The 16361-nt window shown below is 39.6% G+C and overlaps 2 protein-coding genes across 7 annotated transcripts in view; both read right to left on the bottom strand.

Annotated features, from left to right (window-relative positions):
• Nucleotides 1-6894, bottom strand: part of LOC308405431 (protein MTSS 1-like) — a 49496-nt gene extending 42602 nt beyond the window's left edge. For 3 of the 6 annotated variants that reach the window (XM_080896074.1, XM_080896078.1, XM_080896076.1), the window contains exons 1-2: nucleotides 6362-6894; nucleotides 4583-4644 (exon numbers count right to left, since the gene is read on the bottom strand). In XM_080896074.1, coding sequence (XP_080752200.1) covers nucleotides 4583-4644; nucleotides 6362-6433 — 134 coding nt within the window. In that variant the 5' untranslated portion in view covers nucleotides 6434-6894. The remainder of the gene's footprint in view (nucleotides 1-4582; nucleotides 4645-6361) is intronic. The other 3 variants (XM_080896073.1, XM_080896077.1, XM_080896075.1) reach the window with 1 other exon arrangement.
• A 448-nt stretch (nucleotides 6895-7342) lies between these two features.
• mal2 (mal, T cell differentiation protein 2) lies at nucleotides 7343-15840 on the bottom strand. Its single transcript, XM_080896285.1, has 4 exons — nucleotides 15599-15840; nucleotides 13520-13690; nucleotides 11650-11829; nucleotides 7343-10195 (listed from the first exon to the last, which is right to left on the bottom strand). The coding sequence occupies exons 1-4, from the start codon at nucleotides 15737-15739 to the stop codon at nucleotides 10124-10126; spliced, it is 564 nt and encodes a 187-aa protein (XP_080752411.1). The 5' UTR covers nucleotides 15740-15840; the 3' UTR covers nucleotides 7343-10123.
• Nucleotides 15841-16361: the final 521 nt, after the last annotated feature.

The raw sequence follows: 16361 nt of genomic DNA, 5'->3' as shown, positions 1-16361 counted from the left end.
AATTAGACATCTGCACAAATATGAACTGTTGTCACAATGCCCCCCTACTTTTATTCTTTATCAATTTTTCCCATTAAACATTTTTACTTTACTTAACTTTGCTCCAGGCATTCTTTGGATATTACATTTCTGCATGGATGATGGTGACTGAAAGCATAATGCCTCAGGCTACGAATGGGCTGTCGCCAGCATGGAGGCATGAAAATAGATGTTTATCCAAAGACATATACAAGGCAAGGCTGAAAGGTTTTTGCACAACACACCTAAACCTCAATCAATCTGTCAGCAGTTGTGTTGCAGTGTGGGTAGTGCTGGATCCTGGATACAACAGGAAGAAACAATGAAGGAATAAGCTAATTAGAAAATCAACCCTGGTTCTACAGCATTGACTTGACACCGTTTGCTTTATGTCTCACAGTATTATCAGGAGCGCAATAATAAATCGTTTTCTATTAATACATATCTTTTGGGATAGAAGGAAACTGGGTTTCAATCAAGAACAAGTGATGGAAATAAATTCTGCTTCACATACATTCCTAATGCTGACTTACATATAGTGTGCATTTGTATCTCACTGTTTCAATAAAGTTGTTTGGAGATATCTCAGAGGGGCCTTATGCAAGGCTGACAGAAAGGAAAAGCAGACCAGATGATAAACAACCCTGATGCAAAGATTAGTCAGAGCAGGGCTGTTAGGTGCTAACATCCTTCAAAGGACAAAACTTTTTCTTTATCACTGCAAAAATACTAATGCAATATTGCCTAACAAGTGTTGTGTTGTTTCAGAGCTGACCAAGAGATCCTGGGGTGTGTCCTGCGAATGGAAAAAGAAACATACGCGCAGGCAGACATAGATTCCTTTCTATTTCAAGCCCAGTGCGGGCACCAGAACAACCTCTAACTGATATCTGCCCCCACTAATTTATAACATGCACACATTGGTCTATGGATCATATTTTACGTGCATTTGCAGCAAAGTCAAGTTTAAGTCATTAATTCAAAGCAGACTTGTGCAAACACTGCTTTCAGCAACCCTGGCTCAAGACAACTTAAGTACAATATGTGGTAGTTAACTGTTACTTGTGATGATTATCTGCTTTTATCTGCTACATACTTTTGCAAGAAAATGCTATTAGTCTAGTTTTAACATTAATTCCAGCTCTGTGACCTTTTTGTGTTACAACACAAAGAAAATTGGTAACCCTAACCCAACTGGGAGGAGAACCTAGGGCCGATCCAGGACATGCTGGAGAGATTATGTCTTTTGGATACCTTGGGAATGCCTAGAAGAGCTGGATGAGGTGGCTGAGGAGAGAGAGGTCTGACTATCACTACTCAGAGTGCTGGTCCTGTGACACAGTCCCACATAAGGACTAGAAACGGATAAAATGGATGGATAAAAAAAAAAAAAAAAAAAAAAAAAGTCTCAACATGCCAAAAATAAGACAGAAAAAAAAAAAGAATCGGCTCTCGACATCAGTACAATAGTGAACTCACTTCTACCAATGGTCTTAAAATCTGCACACACCCCTGTTCTTGATTTAGCATAAATGACTTTAACATAACTATTCCAGAAGGCTTTGGTCAAGCCAATTCAAACTCCCTATACAGATTGACACAGTCCAGCAAAGTGCACTTTCTGACAATGATACATTCAGCACCACTGCCCTCACAGCCCTATTCTTAGTGCAGCAGAAACTGGAAAGAAACTGGAGCAAGTTTGAGTAGGAAGAGGGTCTGTTCAACTCAAATTGATAGCTCTTTATCAATAAATGAATCTATATACATATCCTACTGCTTATTTGAGCCAAGTAAGTTTTTCTAAAGATAGAAAAATAGTTCAAATCCAACACGAGCTGTCTTTTTAAGGTTTATGTTGGTCTCTTTCAACAGAAAATGAACTTAAAAGCAGACTGGTGGGGGACCGTATCAAAGTCCAGCTTGGACACAGCTGTGTCAACCTCGGTACACCAAACAGACCAAACACTGACAAGTTAAAGGAGGACTGTCATTAGAAATCAGTTAGCCTATATTCCACCCTGCCTTCCTTCTTCAAAGCTCTGTTCTATACGCAAACACGTGTATATATTTGTGCGTGTGTGTGTGTGTGTGTGTGTGTGTGTGTGAGAAACTCTTTAGAACCACAAAGAGCAGAGGGAAAAAAATGACAGAACTACCCGAACACTGTAATTGGTTGATTTCCTAGTTACTTCGTAGGGGAGAGGGGGGCAGAGGGGCTAAATTACAGAGTAGTCTGCCTTAGGGCATCATTACACACACAGACATATGCCGCTAACACCGCTGGCTAGTCACTTATCCAGGCCAAGGAGGGAAGGTGGGTGTGTTTGTGTCGTACTCTGCGTATGCGTTTGTGTGTATGTGCGCCCCTCTATGTAGTCCACTCCCCAAACAGATTACAGAGGACTGTGGGTTGGGGGTTGTGATGTAGTCAAAGGGGCTATTTTTGCATTTGTAATGGCTTGAGAGAGGCTTTAAAGGCAAAAGAATTAGTCTTATTTGTAGGTCACCATGAGCAATCCTGCACTTATTAGTGATCCAGCAGCAAGGGCATCATTAAAGGCACCCATATGCAACAACCACTGCAGACTGTAGCGGGTGTAGGCCAAGATTAATCAGGAACATTAAGTCTAAAATGATCCTGTGAAGGATGAAATGTTTTCTGAGAGCATCAACTGGCTCATCCTCACAGAGCTGTCCAACTGACACAATGACTATACATTACATGCCACGAAGAAGGCAAACAATCATCCAGCTACCACTAGTGTACTGAGACTAAATAAAAAGATCCTAGTGTAAACTCACTAGTGTAAACCCCACCCCAAGTCAAAATCAGCAGGTTTGTACTTTTACCAATGTTCGGAGACCCAGACACACAAACACTGTTCTGCTAAACAACCAGTCATTAGCAAAGAGGTCACAAATACTCCCCTGAGCCTTAGCATGCCAGGGTCACATATTTAACCCCTGAATGATGGAGACGCTTGAATAACATATCACCATTAATCAGCCCTAATAGTGAGAAAATGGACAAAGAGGACATGGAATTCCTCTTGGAAAGAATTGTTAAGTCACTGAGCCTTTATACAGCTGTCCCTGTTAGTCTGTTTGAGGACACGTGGACACTTAAATGGAAAGAAAAATGCCATGCACTGTTAATCAAAGAATAATTGAAACCACAGGACACTTGTGTTTGCAGAACCCAATGGACAATGAGCTTTTATTTCAGCTGTCATAAGTTATTGGACTGGTGACACGTGCCCACTTAAAAAATACCAGGAGAGGTGGCTGGGATTGGCATCCATTGTTAGAGGACGACTTGGAATAATAACGGCAAAAGGTGTGTAACTGTACAACAGAGGAATGTCCTAAAGACGGGAAAATGATAATAATAATAATAATAATAATAATAATGGATACTTTATTGATCCCCATGGGGAAATTACTTGTTTTTCTCTGCATTTGACCCATTCACTCAGTGAAGCAGTGGGCAGCCCACTAAGCAGGCGCCCGGGGAGCAGTGTGTAGGGACGGTACCTTGCTCAGGGGTACCTCAGGGTAGCCGTTAAGTGGATTCGAACCGCCGACCTTCCGATCATGGGGCGACCACTTTACCTACTTTACCCACTTTACCTACTGAGCTATGTAAAAGACCCCTGTGCAGTATTGCTAATGGATGAGACGTTTGTGTAAATTCCATTGCTCATTCGTGAGGTACCATAGAAGTTACGCAATAGTGATTTGGGAGTCTATCCCATGACACATACATGTTAGAGACTGATATTGCTATAGAGCAATTCTTCAATACCCCATATTTTGCAAGCGAATCATCAGCTGTGTAAGTGATGAAGGCAAAAACCAGGATATATGTATTTATTCACTTAATTGTGCCATTGGCGTGCATGAGATATTATTATTATTAGACTAAATAATGTGTTGTTTTAGTTAATCAGCCCTGTGTTTATTATCCCACCTATCTGAATTTGCTCAAACGTCATCACAAATGCAACGATTAGTGATGTACTTGTTGTTAAAAAAAGATTGTAAACCCCGAATCTTTAGATTTTCGTATATATTATGTTTATTTTATCATCCCCTTGTGAATACGGTGTTATTCTCCGTTTGTTTGTCACATTCAGCACACAGATGAAAATATGCACCTGTTAAACCTCGCAATTTTGAAAAAGAAAAGGCTACAGTCTTATCATTAAACTGCACATGTCACGTTTTCATGTGTTGGTGATTAAGCTTGTGACATGGAAGCTTCAGAGAATGACACAGACAGGTAACAAATTTGAGGAAAAACCCAAACCCTTAGACCACCATAACAAGGGGATCCAGTGGGTCTGCTGTGCTAGTTCCTCTTGTCCATTTAGAGGAAATGGTCACAGCAATACAAAGATGTTCCTGTGCAAGTAATCTCCTTTAGCCTGTAAAAATTTATAACCTGTTGTGATTAGTCTCGAGAATGATAATGCCCCCATCTATTAGGTTATGCAATATCTACCTCTATGAGTAAAAGACATAAAAACACACATACACATGCACAAAAACATGCTCTCACCTGAGCTGCGACTGCAGTTTGCCTGCCTTGGTGATAAAGTCCTCCCAAATAGGGTAGCTGCTCTGTGGAAGTAAAAAAAGAAAAAAAGACTCAATCATGACTGACTGACAAGATCTCATGACATGATCAGATTTCACTTTTCCCACAGTTGCATAAGAATTAAACCGATAAAGGTCATACTGATGCCTCACCTCACCTGCAGGGCTAAACAAATCTAAACCAAGGTTTAGGCTTCCCTATGCAACCAAACCCCAAAATAACACGTTTTTCCACCTTATCAACAGCAGACCTGAGGGTTTCTGGAAATAAATTAAAGCTAAAAATGAATCAATCAGTTGTATGCAAATGAAAATCATTGGCTCTCCCAAAAATCTGGCTTTCATTTCACCCATGTTTTGTTCAATATTTCCTGCACAGACACATTTAACTGAAAAACAGGAATGGGCTCAACGACGTCCTGCGCGTGTTAGATTTCAAAATGGGTCAGAGATGTCTTTTAGCTCTAATACTATGGTATAATGAGCCTGGTTCCCAATAGGGGGGCTTTAAATGTTTCCTAATTCAGGTCCCGGGCTGAAAATAGCTGAAGAGTCTTTTATCAAAACCATTAAAGAGACCAAGTGGCCTAATCCATCGTCAAGAGGAGCTAGTAAGGGAGCACAAGATAAAATGATGACTATAGCATGAGCACATGTTTGCCATTAATGTGTTACTACTGTCAGAGGCCTGAGGAATGTTATGTTATGCTGTCAAACTTTACACCCAAACACCATCCCTAGTCTCTACTACTCCTGGTAGTAGAGACTAGGGATGGTCTCTATCATTCTTTGAATAATGCAGTCACCCTTACATCACCTCTGCCCATCTTCTCTCATCGTGTCATCCTGGTCCCCTCTGCAAACCTCCTGTTGACTCTCTCTCTCTCTAAACATCACCAAGACGAATGAGCTTCCCCTGCATCCACCCTATCCTGCCATCACTCCTTAACAGATTAGGCTTACATACTGTGAAAGGTTACAGTAGGCAGGCATATCTTCATCAGCTGTGCCATAAAAGACAATGGGAATTTGAATCTTTTTTGTTTAGATTACTACGTGCATTTGCACATTTTTTATTGGCACTACCTTGCAAGCAGAGTGGCCTGACAACCAAAAAAAAAAAAAAATAATTCATTGGAGCAGGGAGTGAGGCGTGAAGAAGGTCTCATAACAAACTTTCTGACTCCATCAGGCAGGCCATGTCAGAGCCTTCAGACCCTGCGGGTAGGTTTCTACACTGACAGCTAGGTCCCCGGGCATACCATTAGGCAAACACAACAGCTGGGGAATCAGCTAATTGTCTCATCAGCCAAGCTCTGTCAAAAAATAACATCAAAACAAGACGCCCTAGTTTTGTGACTGCCCCAGTTAGCCTTTAATGTTGGTCACTACATCTGCTTCAAACTGGAGCAAATAAGAAGACTGCATTGAAACGTAACAAAACACATACCGCAAAAAAGCAAAACAAAAGAAGCAGGGCAATTTACATTATGGCCACACAAGCTGATAACCATCAAGTGAAAATCATTTTTCTATTCGTATAAATGCATACAAGAGGTTAGGGTTGATTTTAAGCTGAGATCAAAAGCCTGGCTCTAAGTGTAAGTTTAAACTTAGCTAACCAACCACGGCTCTCGTTTACCAGTTACCAGGCTGCTGTTAGGGGAGTCAAGTAGCTAGTTATGTTTTGGATGTGGCTCTTTGGTAAATTAAGTGATAGTGTAAAGTTTAAAAGGCTTACTTTCATGTCTGCGATAACAGTTTGAAAGAGTCCTCCGAGCGCGCTGCATTCCTTCTCGATAACAGCCTCCATTTTTCAGGACCAACTCCAGCGGTCAGTCCCGACTCCGAGAGCCGTTTTCACTTCACCTCCTCCGCTCTCCACGAAAAACACAAACTCTACACAACCCTAAAACTGATTCGTAAAAAAAATCAAGGAAACCCGCGAGAAATAACGTCGACTGCTCTAGTAACTTTTATCGCGAGGAAACACTGGCCGTTTTATTCTGCTGAGGTGCACCGTAACTACTTCAAATCAAAAGAAGCTGTCGGGACGAAAAGAAATTTAAATCCCCCTCTCCCCTCCACGCCGCCCCGCTCATATCCATAACTGAAGCGCCAAGATACTGTTTGGAAGTCTGCCAATCGAAACGCATAAAATCCACGATGTTCAGCTGATAACGTTATTCCGCAGCTTGACAGGTAGCTTTAATATCGACACCCGAGGTTTGCCCTTACTTCACAACACTGAGAGGGAGAAAAAGCAGTAACGAGCCGTCAAGCCTGGCCGAAAGATACAAAAAGTGCACTTCCGATCGCCTGTTTGTCATCAAAATAAAGCATCAACTTACTGGAGGATCTAAGGTCATAGCTTGTTCGGCGTTGTAATTATATCATTAATAGACACAAATAACCAATCGAACATAATTTAAAATTGAATACTACGACCTGGTGGTAGCTCAAGGTTTTTATTTTTGGTTTTTATTGTGAAGTACCTACGAAGGAGTCTTGTTACTTCCGGTTTAGGCTGCTGCAGATGTGCAGGTGAAGTAACGCACGTTTACAAGTGACTTCTAGCGTATCCTTAAGCAAGTCTGATTTTGTTTGTTTGTTTGTTTAATTTTTAGTTCAAATAGCACAGAAACAACGACTGAACGTGTTATTTCAATGAATCAGAAACGTGTTTCAAAAATGTTTTATTTCCTATAAATGTAGTTTGACTTCGAAAATATTGAGACCGCAGTGATAAAGCAAATTATTTCAAAAATACATCATCATACATTCTTGTTGGTGCAAATTCAGTTGCTATTTAAACTGAACATAGTTTAGGATATGTTAATTTAGAAAAGTGACGCAACAAATCACAACAGTTTTATTAGCAAAGCACGACATCTAGTGGTCGAAATAAAAATCACAAGATAAAATCACCGCAAGGGACTTTATTAATCCAGGAGGGAAATATGCTGAATATGCTGTATTTCCATGCAGAAATTGCAGTTTACTCGCACTCATACTTTTTATTCAATACATCTTGAAAAGTTCATAATCATTCTCAACACAAAAGCTGATACATTTTGAAACATAGAGGACTTATATATGCATCCTGTAGTAGTAGAGTAACAGTGAAATCAAATATGTATAACTATGTATTAGAAAAAATATACTATAGCAACACTTTGTAAGATCCAGTAAGCCCTGTGAAATAATTCATCTCAAACAGATACAGGACAATGACTTGCAAAGGAAAGTACACCCTTTCAGTTATAATGTTTTGCATATCAGGTCATAATAAAAGTCATCTGATCCGTACCAGATCTTAAAATTAGGCAAATGCAGCCTCTGATGAACAAAAACACATATTACAACATATTACAGTGTGTCATTATTTATTCAGCTAAAACTAAGCTAAAAATGCAGAAGCAGTGTGTAGAAAAATTTTGTTACTGCTTCCATAGGAATTAATAGGAAACTAACAGCCAAGTGCTGCAAGTGTGGGAACCTCTGTAAAAGCAAAGGTTATGTCAGTTTACTGGTCTGGATGTGTGTTAACGTGATACCACAATGTTCTCAAGAGTGGATATGCCAGCAATTTCAGAGTGGGTCAAATTGCTCTACAACAATGTGAGAGACTGATAAAGTCATACAGAAACCTATTAGGTGAACAGTAATAGCTATTGGATGAAGGGAGCTTTTTTTCTCTACAAATTGCTTTTGTATTTTGACTTAGTTTTTGTTAAATAATTAATGGAACACTGTGACATGTCATGTTTTGTTCATCTGAGGTTGTATTTACCCAACGTTAACACCTGTAAGGCTAAATGACTTTTAATAATGTTCTATTATGTAGAATTGAATTTCTTTTTAAATATACTTGTATCTAAGGTAACTGGAACTGGAAATGTAATATTACGAAATAAAATAAAAATATCCGCTAATAATCACATCACAATTAGCTCTACTGATTAGGATTTTACACAAGCAGGGACATTTTTGTGTAGGTTGTAAATACAATAAAGCCTCGTTATTTTAGACTGAGAAACATTTTGCTAAAATATATAGATGGAAAAGATGGAGACAGAACTCCAACTGTCAGAGTGAGGACTTGGAGGGTTTCATACAGTTGAAAAGAGTCAAAACCAGCTTATACATGATAACTGAAACTCCCAGCAACAAGACTCGTGCGTTCATAAAACCCTGCACTGTAATTTAAAATGTTCTGACTTTGGCAACTCTTAATTACAATATTAAAAAACCCCAAAAACAAACAAACTGTTGACTGTGACAGACAAGTTAGTTTTATTTTTTTAATTTACGACTTTTATTTGTTGCTCTAAAATGCATTTAAAATATCAAACAATCAAAAACATATTAATTTAACACTATTTTAAATTAACAATATGTTCCAGTTACCTAACACAAACAAAAGTATGCAGCAAAAACAAATCATAAATCACGTACCGAGTAAGATAGTTATTCATTTAAGCGGTTTAATAAGGCATCAACACAATTAAGTATTAAGGTCAAATATTAAAACATTCTATTTAAAATATACTTTTTAACAAAAATTAATGAACAGGTTAAATTATTGATTTTATTTATCTGTAAGTCACTGAAGTCAGCTACATTACCAGTAATGACCAAGTCTGCAGTAGGTTACAATATTTTGAAAAACATTCAATCAAAAATATTAAGACATTCAAACACCAGATCCACCTTCATTTTAAGCCACATGAACATTTCATGACAGCAGTGTTAAAATCAGAGTTCACAGCGCCTTAGCACCAAGGTATGTCAGCGACACTGGGATTAAGAATATGCCTGCTGTTTGTAGTCTGTGAAACATATTGTGCCATCAAAGTAATCTAATCTAATATTTGTAATGGAACTAAAAATGGGAATTGTTTCTTCCAGTGAAGCAGTGATTTAGAAACTGGGACATTATCTGTTTGCTTAACGTAGCAGGGAGGAAAACAAAACTCGAGCATCATTTGAATTATTTTAATGACCCTCACTAGTTTCACAGTCCTGTGCAATATAACCACTCACAGCATTCCTTATCTTCCCATATCAATTTTGAGTGATTAGCATCAAAAGTTGCAAAACTCTCGGTTAATAAATCAAATCTATACGCTGATAACGAGCCCTATAAGTACTGTTCTTTATCCATGTCCTCAAAATACCTTTATCAGCCCTGTGTGAATTTACGTGAATTTCGTGATTTCGATATCTCAAAATAAATTACTGCAGAAACATTAACATCCAGACATCTTGCCAGATGTTTTGTCTGAGGCTGAGAATTTCGTCATCTATATTTTTCCACCGTAGCTTTGATGTGGTGATCACTTTCTGACAAGAGCGTCGTAATAGGAAATAACAGTGTGCGCTTTGCCGAACTCAGTAGCAGAGCTCTCTAAGGAGCACTGCACAATGTGGCTCATGTTTTAATACATGTCGAAGTTATGAAGCAGGAAGTTGGAAAATCAAGTTGTGTCCATTTTCGCAGTTACTTCCTCCACCTCTTGAAGCCCATCACCATACTGCAGCCATAGCATAGTGTCACCACAAAGGCAAATATCTGGGACAGAGAAGAAAGGGGGTTAACCAACATTATGGCCATTATGGAACTACCAGGCCAAATATTATAGCCTGGCAGTTCCAGCTAAAAGCTGGGCACAACAGATGCTCTTTTCTCTTTATAAAACATGACACATGCTTTCACGTTACCAAGAGCTGTATGCAAAAATCTAAATGCAAACCACAGGCTGTATGTAAAAGGTGGACAAAGTCACCATGACAGCACTCACTGGTTAGTGAAGAAGTGTTGAGAAGCCTCAAACTGAGCATTTTCTCTGTTGTTGTACTGAGGTTTTGAACCCAGACATGGTGAGCAAGGAAACACGGCATGATGACAGGCTAGTGTCTTTATCCTGCTTTTCAAGCCTAATGGGACCACAAGGTCATAAGGTGGCAGATCAAAGGGGCTGAGGACCACTTCCTACAGACTTCTATACAGACAGGCATCTATGTGAAACCAGAGGAATTCCCCCCTGCTGGCCATTAGAAAGCGACTGACTTAAGAATGTTCGTCTTTTATATACAGTCTATGTCCAAAACCAAAGCAGCAAGGGGTAATTATAATGAATGGACCTTCTGTAAAACCACATGTACTGTTGCTGGCAGTCGTGCAACTATATTATAACTAGTGCTGTCAAAATTACCGCATTAACACAAATTAATCCGCCATCACGGTCAACACGATTAAAATTTTTATCGCAATTAACGCATCTGGAGTGCAGGATGACTCAAAATCCCTTAAGTGTTTCTGTCAATGCATTTGTCGGGCAGTTTGTCCAAGCAGAGTTACCTTCGCACATGCGCAAATGGGCAGTTGATCTGGTAGTGATGGGCAGCTGAAGGTGATAAACGCACACTGGCCCTCTCGATGGGAAATTTGAGTATTAAAAAATAACAAGACGGAACAGTTGACCGACACAAAGTATTATGCACATTGTGCAGGAAGGAATTTTCTTTTCACCGAAGCACTTCCAGCTTAAAATATCACATTGACGCGAAGCATATGTTAGTCGGGGATGCTGCTAGCACTTTGGCTAATGCGTCACCCAGCTGCAACAAACCACTCACGGAGCATCGGGGACTCAGTAAGTCTACCTCGGACATATTGACTGACGCAATTGCCAAGTGGATTGCAACAAACCTCAGACCTATTAAAATTGTTGAGAACACACGCTTTACATAGCTTTGGTTCCTCGTGTCAAGGACTTGAAGGTCCTCCCCAAAAGTCTTTGTGTTTATTCTGCATTTACTTCATTATGTTGCATAAATGTCAGTTACAAGCTTAAATATAAAGTTAATTGCAATTAGGCTATTGATCAGGTAATTGCGATTAATTACAGAAAATTGTGCGATTAATTAGTTAATCTATTGACAGCACTAAATTACATTTTTTTTAATCTTTCAACAACACTTGCAATATCAGAGACTGAATGTGACAACATATACAGGACTTACCGTGGCTACCACATTAATACTGTACTGCCTGCCATCCAGGAATGTCAAAATATTGCCGCGAGGTTTCAATATGCATGCGGTTTGGTTTGGTAGAATCTTGATGGCAGCTGCTGTTGTTGCTGCCTCCAACACAAAGGCGGCAAAGTAGAAGAGGAGAGCTATGAAATGGTAAAAAAGATCCTGAGAAAAAGAAGAGGAAACACATTATGCACTTTTAGCTTTCAGGGATAAACAACTACAGGCAAGAGTTTTCTTTTTTTCTTCTTTTTTTTGATAAAATTGTTGAACAGCTTAGATTTCATTACTCGGTCCTTATGCCAGTACATGGGAATAAATAAAAGCCCAACTTGCACAACAGTGTTCTAGTCACCGTGGCCTCTTGCACTTTGGAATATATATCAAATTATATTGACAAAGAGAGGCATACAAGACGACGCAAGAAGTGATTTAAACTAGTGCAGTGTAAAGATGTTTAATGAGAGTTTGTGCTGCCGACTCGGTGAGCCTCGTGGATCTACAGGCAGGTCTTTGTTGTGTTTTAGTGTGAGCTCATCATCCATGTCACTCATTGTTCAGATGAAAACAAACAACACCACAAGCCGCTCTTGGGGCGGGGCTCAGAGCCTCAGGCCAGCGTGGCTCTGTCTGAGAGCCCAGACTGGACACAGACATGAGTCCTTTATAATCACAACACAAGAACAAGGCACAACTTCTGGCATTTTTACTTATATTTAAACATCATAACATAGTTATTGCACTAATTAAACTTTTTTTGGCTTCCTTTGCTGTGATTTATATGTTTTACTTCAATTCGAATGCTCAATGTTTTGATCCAGTCTTGGGTAGCATCTTCAGTCACATGTCTTGAAGCTTTGCTCATTTCACTTTAAAGCGATTGAGTGATTGTAAAATGAAGAAGTTATCTTATCTCAGTGGATCTCAGTGGGCCATATAAAGTGATGCATAACCCAACAAGGGAATCCATAAATCCTGCGAGAGTCAGGGTAAATAAATGATACATTTGTGAACATTGCATTGCCTTTTGTCATTGATTCAAAGCCCTATAATGTCTTGTGTCATTTTCCAAGTTCTCTAGTGTGCTAGAAATGTAAAAGATTTGAACAGTTCACAGATGTGACCGAATATCTACAACAAAAACAAACGAATGAACATTACACAATTTACCTGCAGTCACACTGACAAAGCCTATTAATTTAGATGCAATAAAGGAGACTGTACTCAACAGCTAGCTCAACCAGCTAAACAGAAAACCGACAACAGCTGTGATACGTATATTAGTCTATTGTAATATAACAATGTGCAATTGTCTAAACAGGTTTACTGACTCAACTTTAAGAGGGGAGTCTTTATTTGATATGTAGAAACTTCAATGCACCAGTTTGCTAAAATACCGTCTATGCAGTAAAACTGACTGGATTGCAGTTTTCCCACTTAAACAGATCTCCAGTGCGCATGCCACAAACACACATTAACCAGTGGTTAAATTTAACCCACTGGCTTGCCTTTCTTTTTAAACTAAATTATTCCATTTACAGGTTCTTTCAGATCACTGTCTGCTATCTCATAGCAGTTTATGATATGTGACTTTGCTGCTTTTCCAGATTGAGTCAGAGCCTCTCTGATTTACTTATCGCACACCAAACCTTGGTAAATATTTAAATATTTCATTTGAGTGCATTATAGAGGGGGCTCAAAATGAATGTGCAAGTTGGCATGTTTAAAAGAGGATGCTAGGAATTGGGTGATGCGGAGGCAGGTGATCTTTTGTGGCGACCCCAAAAGGGACCAACCGAAAGAAAAAGAAGATGACAGACAGGAAGCTTGACAAACTAATCTATCAACAGCTTACCAAGAAGTTCCAGTCAGTATTGATGCGGTCAGCCAAACCAGTGATGAGGAGAGCGAGGTAGGCGGAGGAGAAAACGAAGGTGGTTACAGACACAAACATCACCCACCCCTGCAGCAGGGGCACCGGCACATTGGACGACGCCACCAGGATCCATACTAGACCACCAAATAACTGGGGACACACACAAGAACCTGCATTAGTGACGGACGCAGTTATTCCTAGAGCTGGGCGATATATCGAGTTTTTTAAAAATATCGATATATTTTCATACGAGATATAAGATGTGACAACATCGTTTATATCGATATAGTCTATGTTACGTTATAATTATACTTGTGGAGCCGCAAGTTTGCCTCTTTCGTCCATTTTTGTCTCTACGCTGCGTTACTGGGCCTCGCCTCTCCTTCACTGAGCACAACTCCCCCTCCCCCATAGCTTCACCTGCAGGCAACGACAAGATGAACACGGCAAATCTCCGTTAACGAGTTACCGCAAATTAGCATTACGGCTACCGTAATGGAGCATCGCGGAGTAATACGTACTGTGCTTCAACGTAATATTACCGTATTGTGTGTGTGTGTGTGTATAAGGACCATAAATGGCACCTGTTAAGAGACACGGTTACAAAGAGGATTTCAAACTCCAGGCTGTCAGTCACGCAGTAGAAGTTGGGAACAGAGCAGCTGTGAAATCTGTCTGTCTTTGTTATTATGCTCAGCGTCTTTTAGTTTACATTTTGACTGCACAATTGTGAGCTTTTTGTTATGCACAAAAACAACATTGTGTTCTTTTATTTATGGAGCATTATTATTTAATAAATGCTGATAATTTATTTTTGAGTAATTTCTTCATGTACATCTGTGCTGTATGTTAATAAAAGTGCCTGATTGACATCTGGGACACAGCTTTGACTAAACTCTCTTTTTGTTCTTACCATATGGCTTAAAAAAATTATATCGAGATATATATCGTATATCGCCATCCAGCTAAAAAATATCGAGATATGAATTTTGGGTCATATCGCCCAGCTCTAGTTATTCCTATATTTTTTTCACTGCATTAGCAAGGCTGCTTTGAATGAGCCTGCTTCTATCTACTATCTCATCTACTTGCGTCACAGTGTGCAAATTCCTTAGACCATTTTCTTTTAGAGGTAACATGAGGGCAGCGAGTCAGCAAAACATATTATTTTATACTACTGCATCAGCCTGTGCATTCTTAAAAGTGATTTAAATGATATTGTAATGTTCTTTTGAAACACACCCTGAGGCTACAGTCAGTTTTGTTTCTTGACAAAAGCAATCTGTTTTATTGTTTTCAAGGTACAGCAAGTTTTAAAGCAGACTATGAGGATGCATGTTGTTGCTGCTTGGAGCATTTGGATACCGATCGGCAACAGAATGTAAGTCAAACTGCCATAGCTACAATGACTCATTCTGGAGAAAGACTAGCGTTGATAATGACAAGTTTTATTCAGTGGAAACACCTTTAGCATTAGCAAAGTTTGATATCAGTCACAAGAAAAAATTGGCAGACTGAAGGAGCGTTTAATAAGGCTGTATCTGCGACAGACAATTAGTAAAATAACCACCAAGATTAGAGGACGCATGTAAAGGTGGAGTTGAGGTCACCTTGCCGAGTTATAGGATGCATTTCACTGCTGGCACTGCAGATGCAAACAAGAAGTTATCTGCTCACTTATTAAAGTCTTAAAGTCATAAATAGTTCGTAAGGAGATAACGCTCGTAGACCAGCAGAGTTACAGAGCTGCTGGTAAGGAAACACCGTGACGAAGAGTCACAGTGCGTAGCGCTGACAACGACACTGAGAAAGAAAAAAGGGAGAGAAATGGGAGGAAAAAAATTCTACAAATAAATGTCTAACTGGAATTTAACTGCAAGAATCATCAATTATTAATAAAGACAAAGTGACTATATACACACACACACACACACACACACACACACACACACACACACACACACACACACATTGAGGTCACTGATAAATGTACGAATAAAACCAACAGGTGCACCTTTTGTTCGCTCTCTCCTTTCTAAATATAAAAACAACACTTACTATTTCTAAACAGAGGAGGGCTCCGGAATAGGTCCTCAACACGCCCGGTCCCAAAGGTAAAGTAATAGTTGCCGTTGGAAACGAGGTGGCAGCGGGGTTGACAGCGGGGTTGACAGCGGGGTTGGCGGCTGGTTCCGACATCTCTCCTGTTTCTGTCTGCCCCCTTTCTCTTTCCCCCTCTCTCTCTCTCTCTCTCGCCCTCTTGTCTCCCACTAAAAAGAGCCCGTTAAACAAAGGACCGTGACAGCGAGAGAAATTCCTCAGGCGTCATATATCCCCAGAACAGGTCGGACAGGTGCTGGGGCCACTCCCTGGAAGACCGCGCTGCGTTCAAGGACATCACGGAAGCTTGTGCGCCCAGAGCCAATCTTTCACTGGAACGCCTGAACTCCAAAACTGACTATTTGATTTATTTTGAAAACAAGATTTGGGTTATACATGCAGTGGTTCAAGCTGAATAAAAACTTTTACTAGTATCACAACTACTACAACTAATAATAAAAATAATAACAGTGAATTAATCTCACAGTCCGGGCAACAAATCACTTATTTTAAAGGGAAGTGTACAGTTCTAACTGATATGTATACGCTACGAATAGCTATATTAAGAACAGAAGATAGAACACAAATAATCCTGTGATCCAGCTTTGAATTATTACTTTGTGAGGCTCGGGATACACAGTAGCTTTTTCCCAGAACAAGTAAATGTATTTATTCATATACAAAAGACTGACAAGTGGGTTTGACTCAATAGTAAAAGAGC

Source organism: Rhamphochromis sp. 'chilingali' (genome assembly GCF_963969265.1).
Source record: "Rhamphochromis sp. 'chilingali' genome assembly, chromosome: 11".
NCBI lineage: Eukaryota > Metazoa > Chordata > Actinopteri > Cichliformes > Cichlidae > Rhamphochromis > Rhamphochromis sp. 'chilingali'.
The sequence above is the reverse complement of the archived record's forward strand: the minus strand, read 5'-3'. Positions and strand labels throughout refer to the sequence as shown.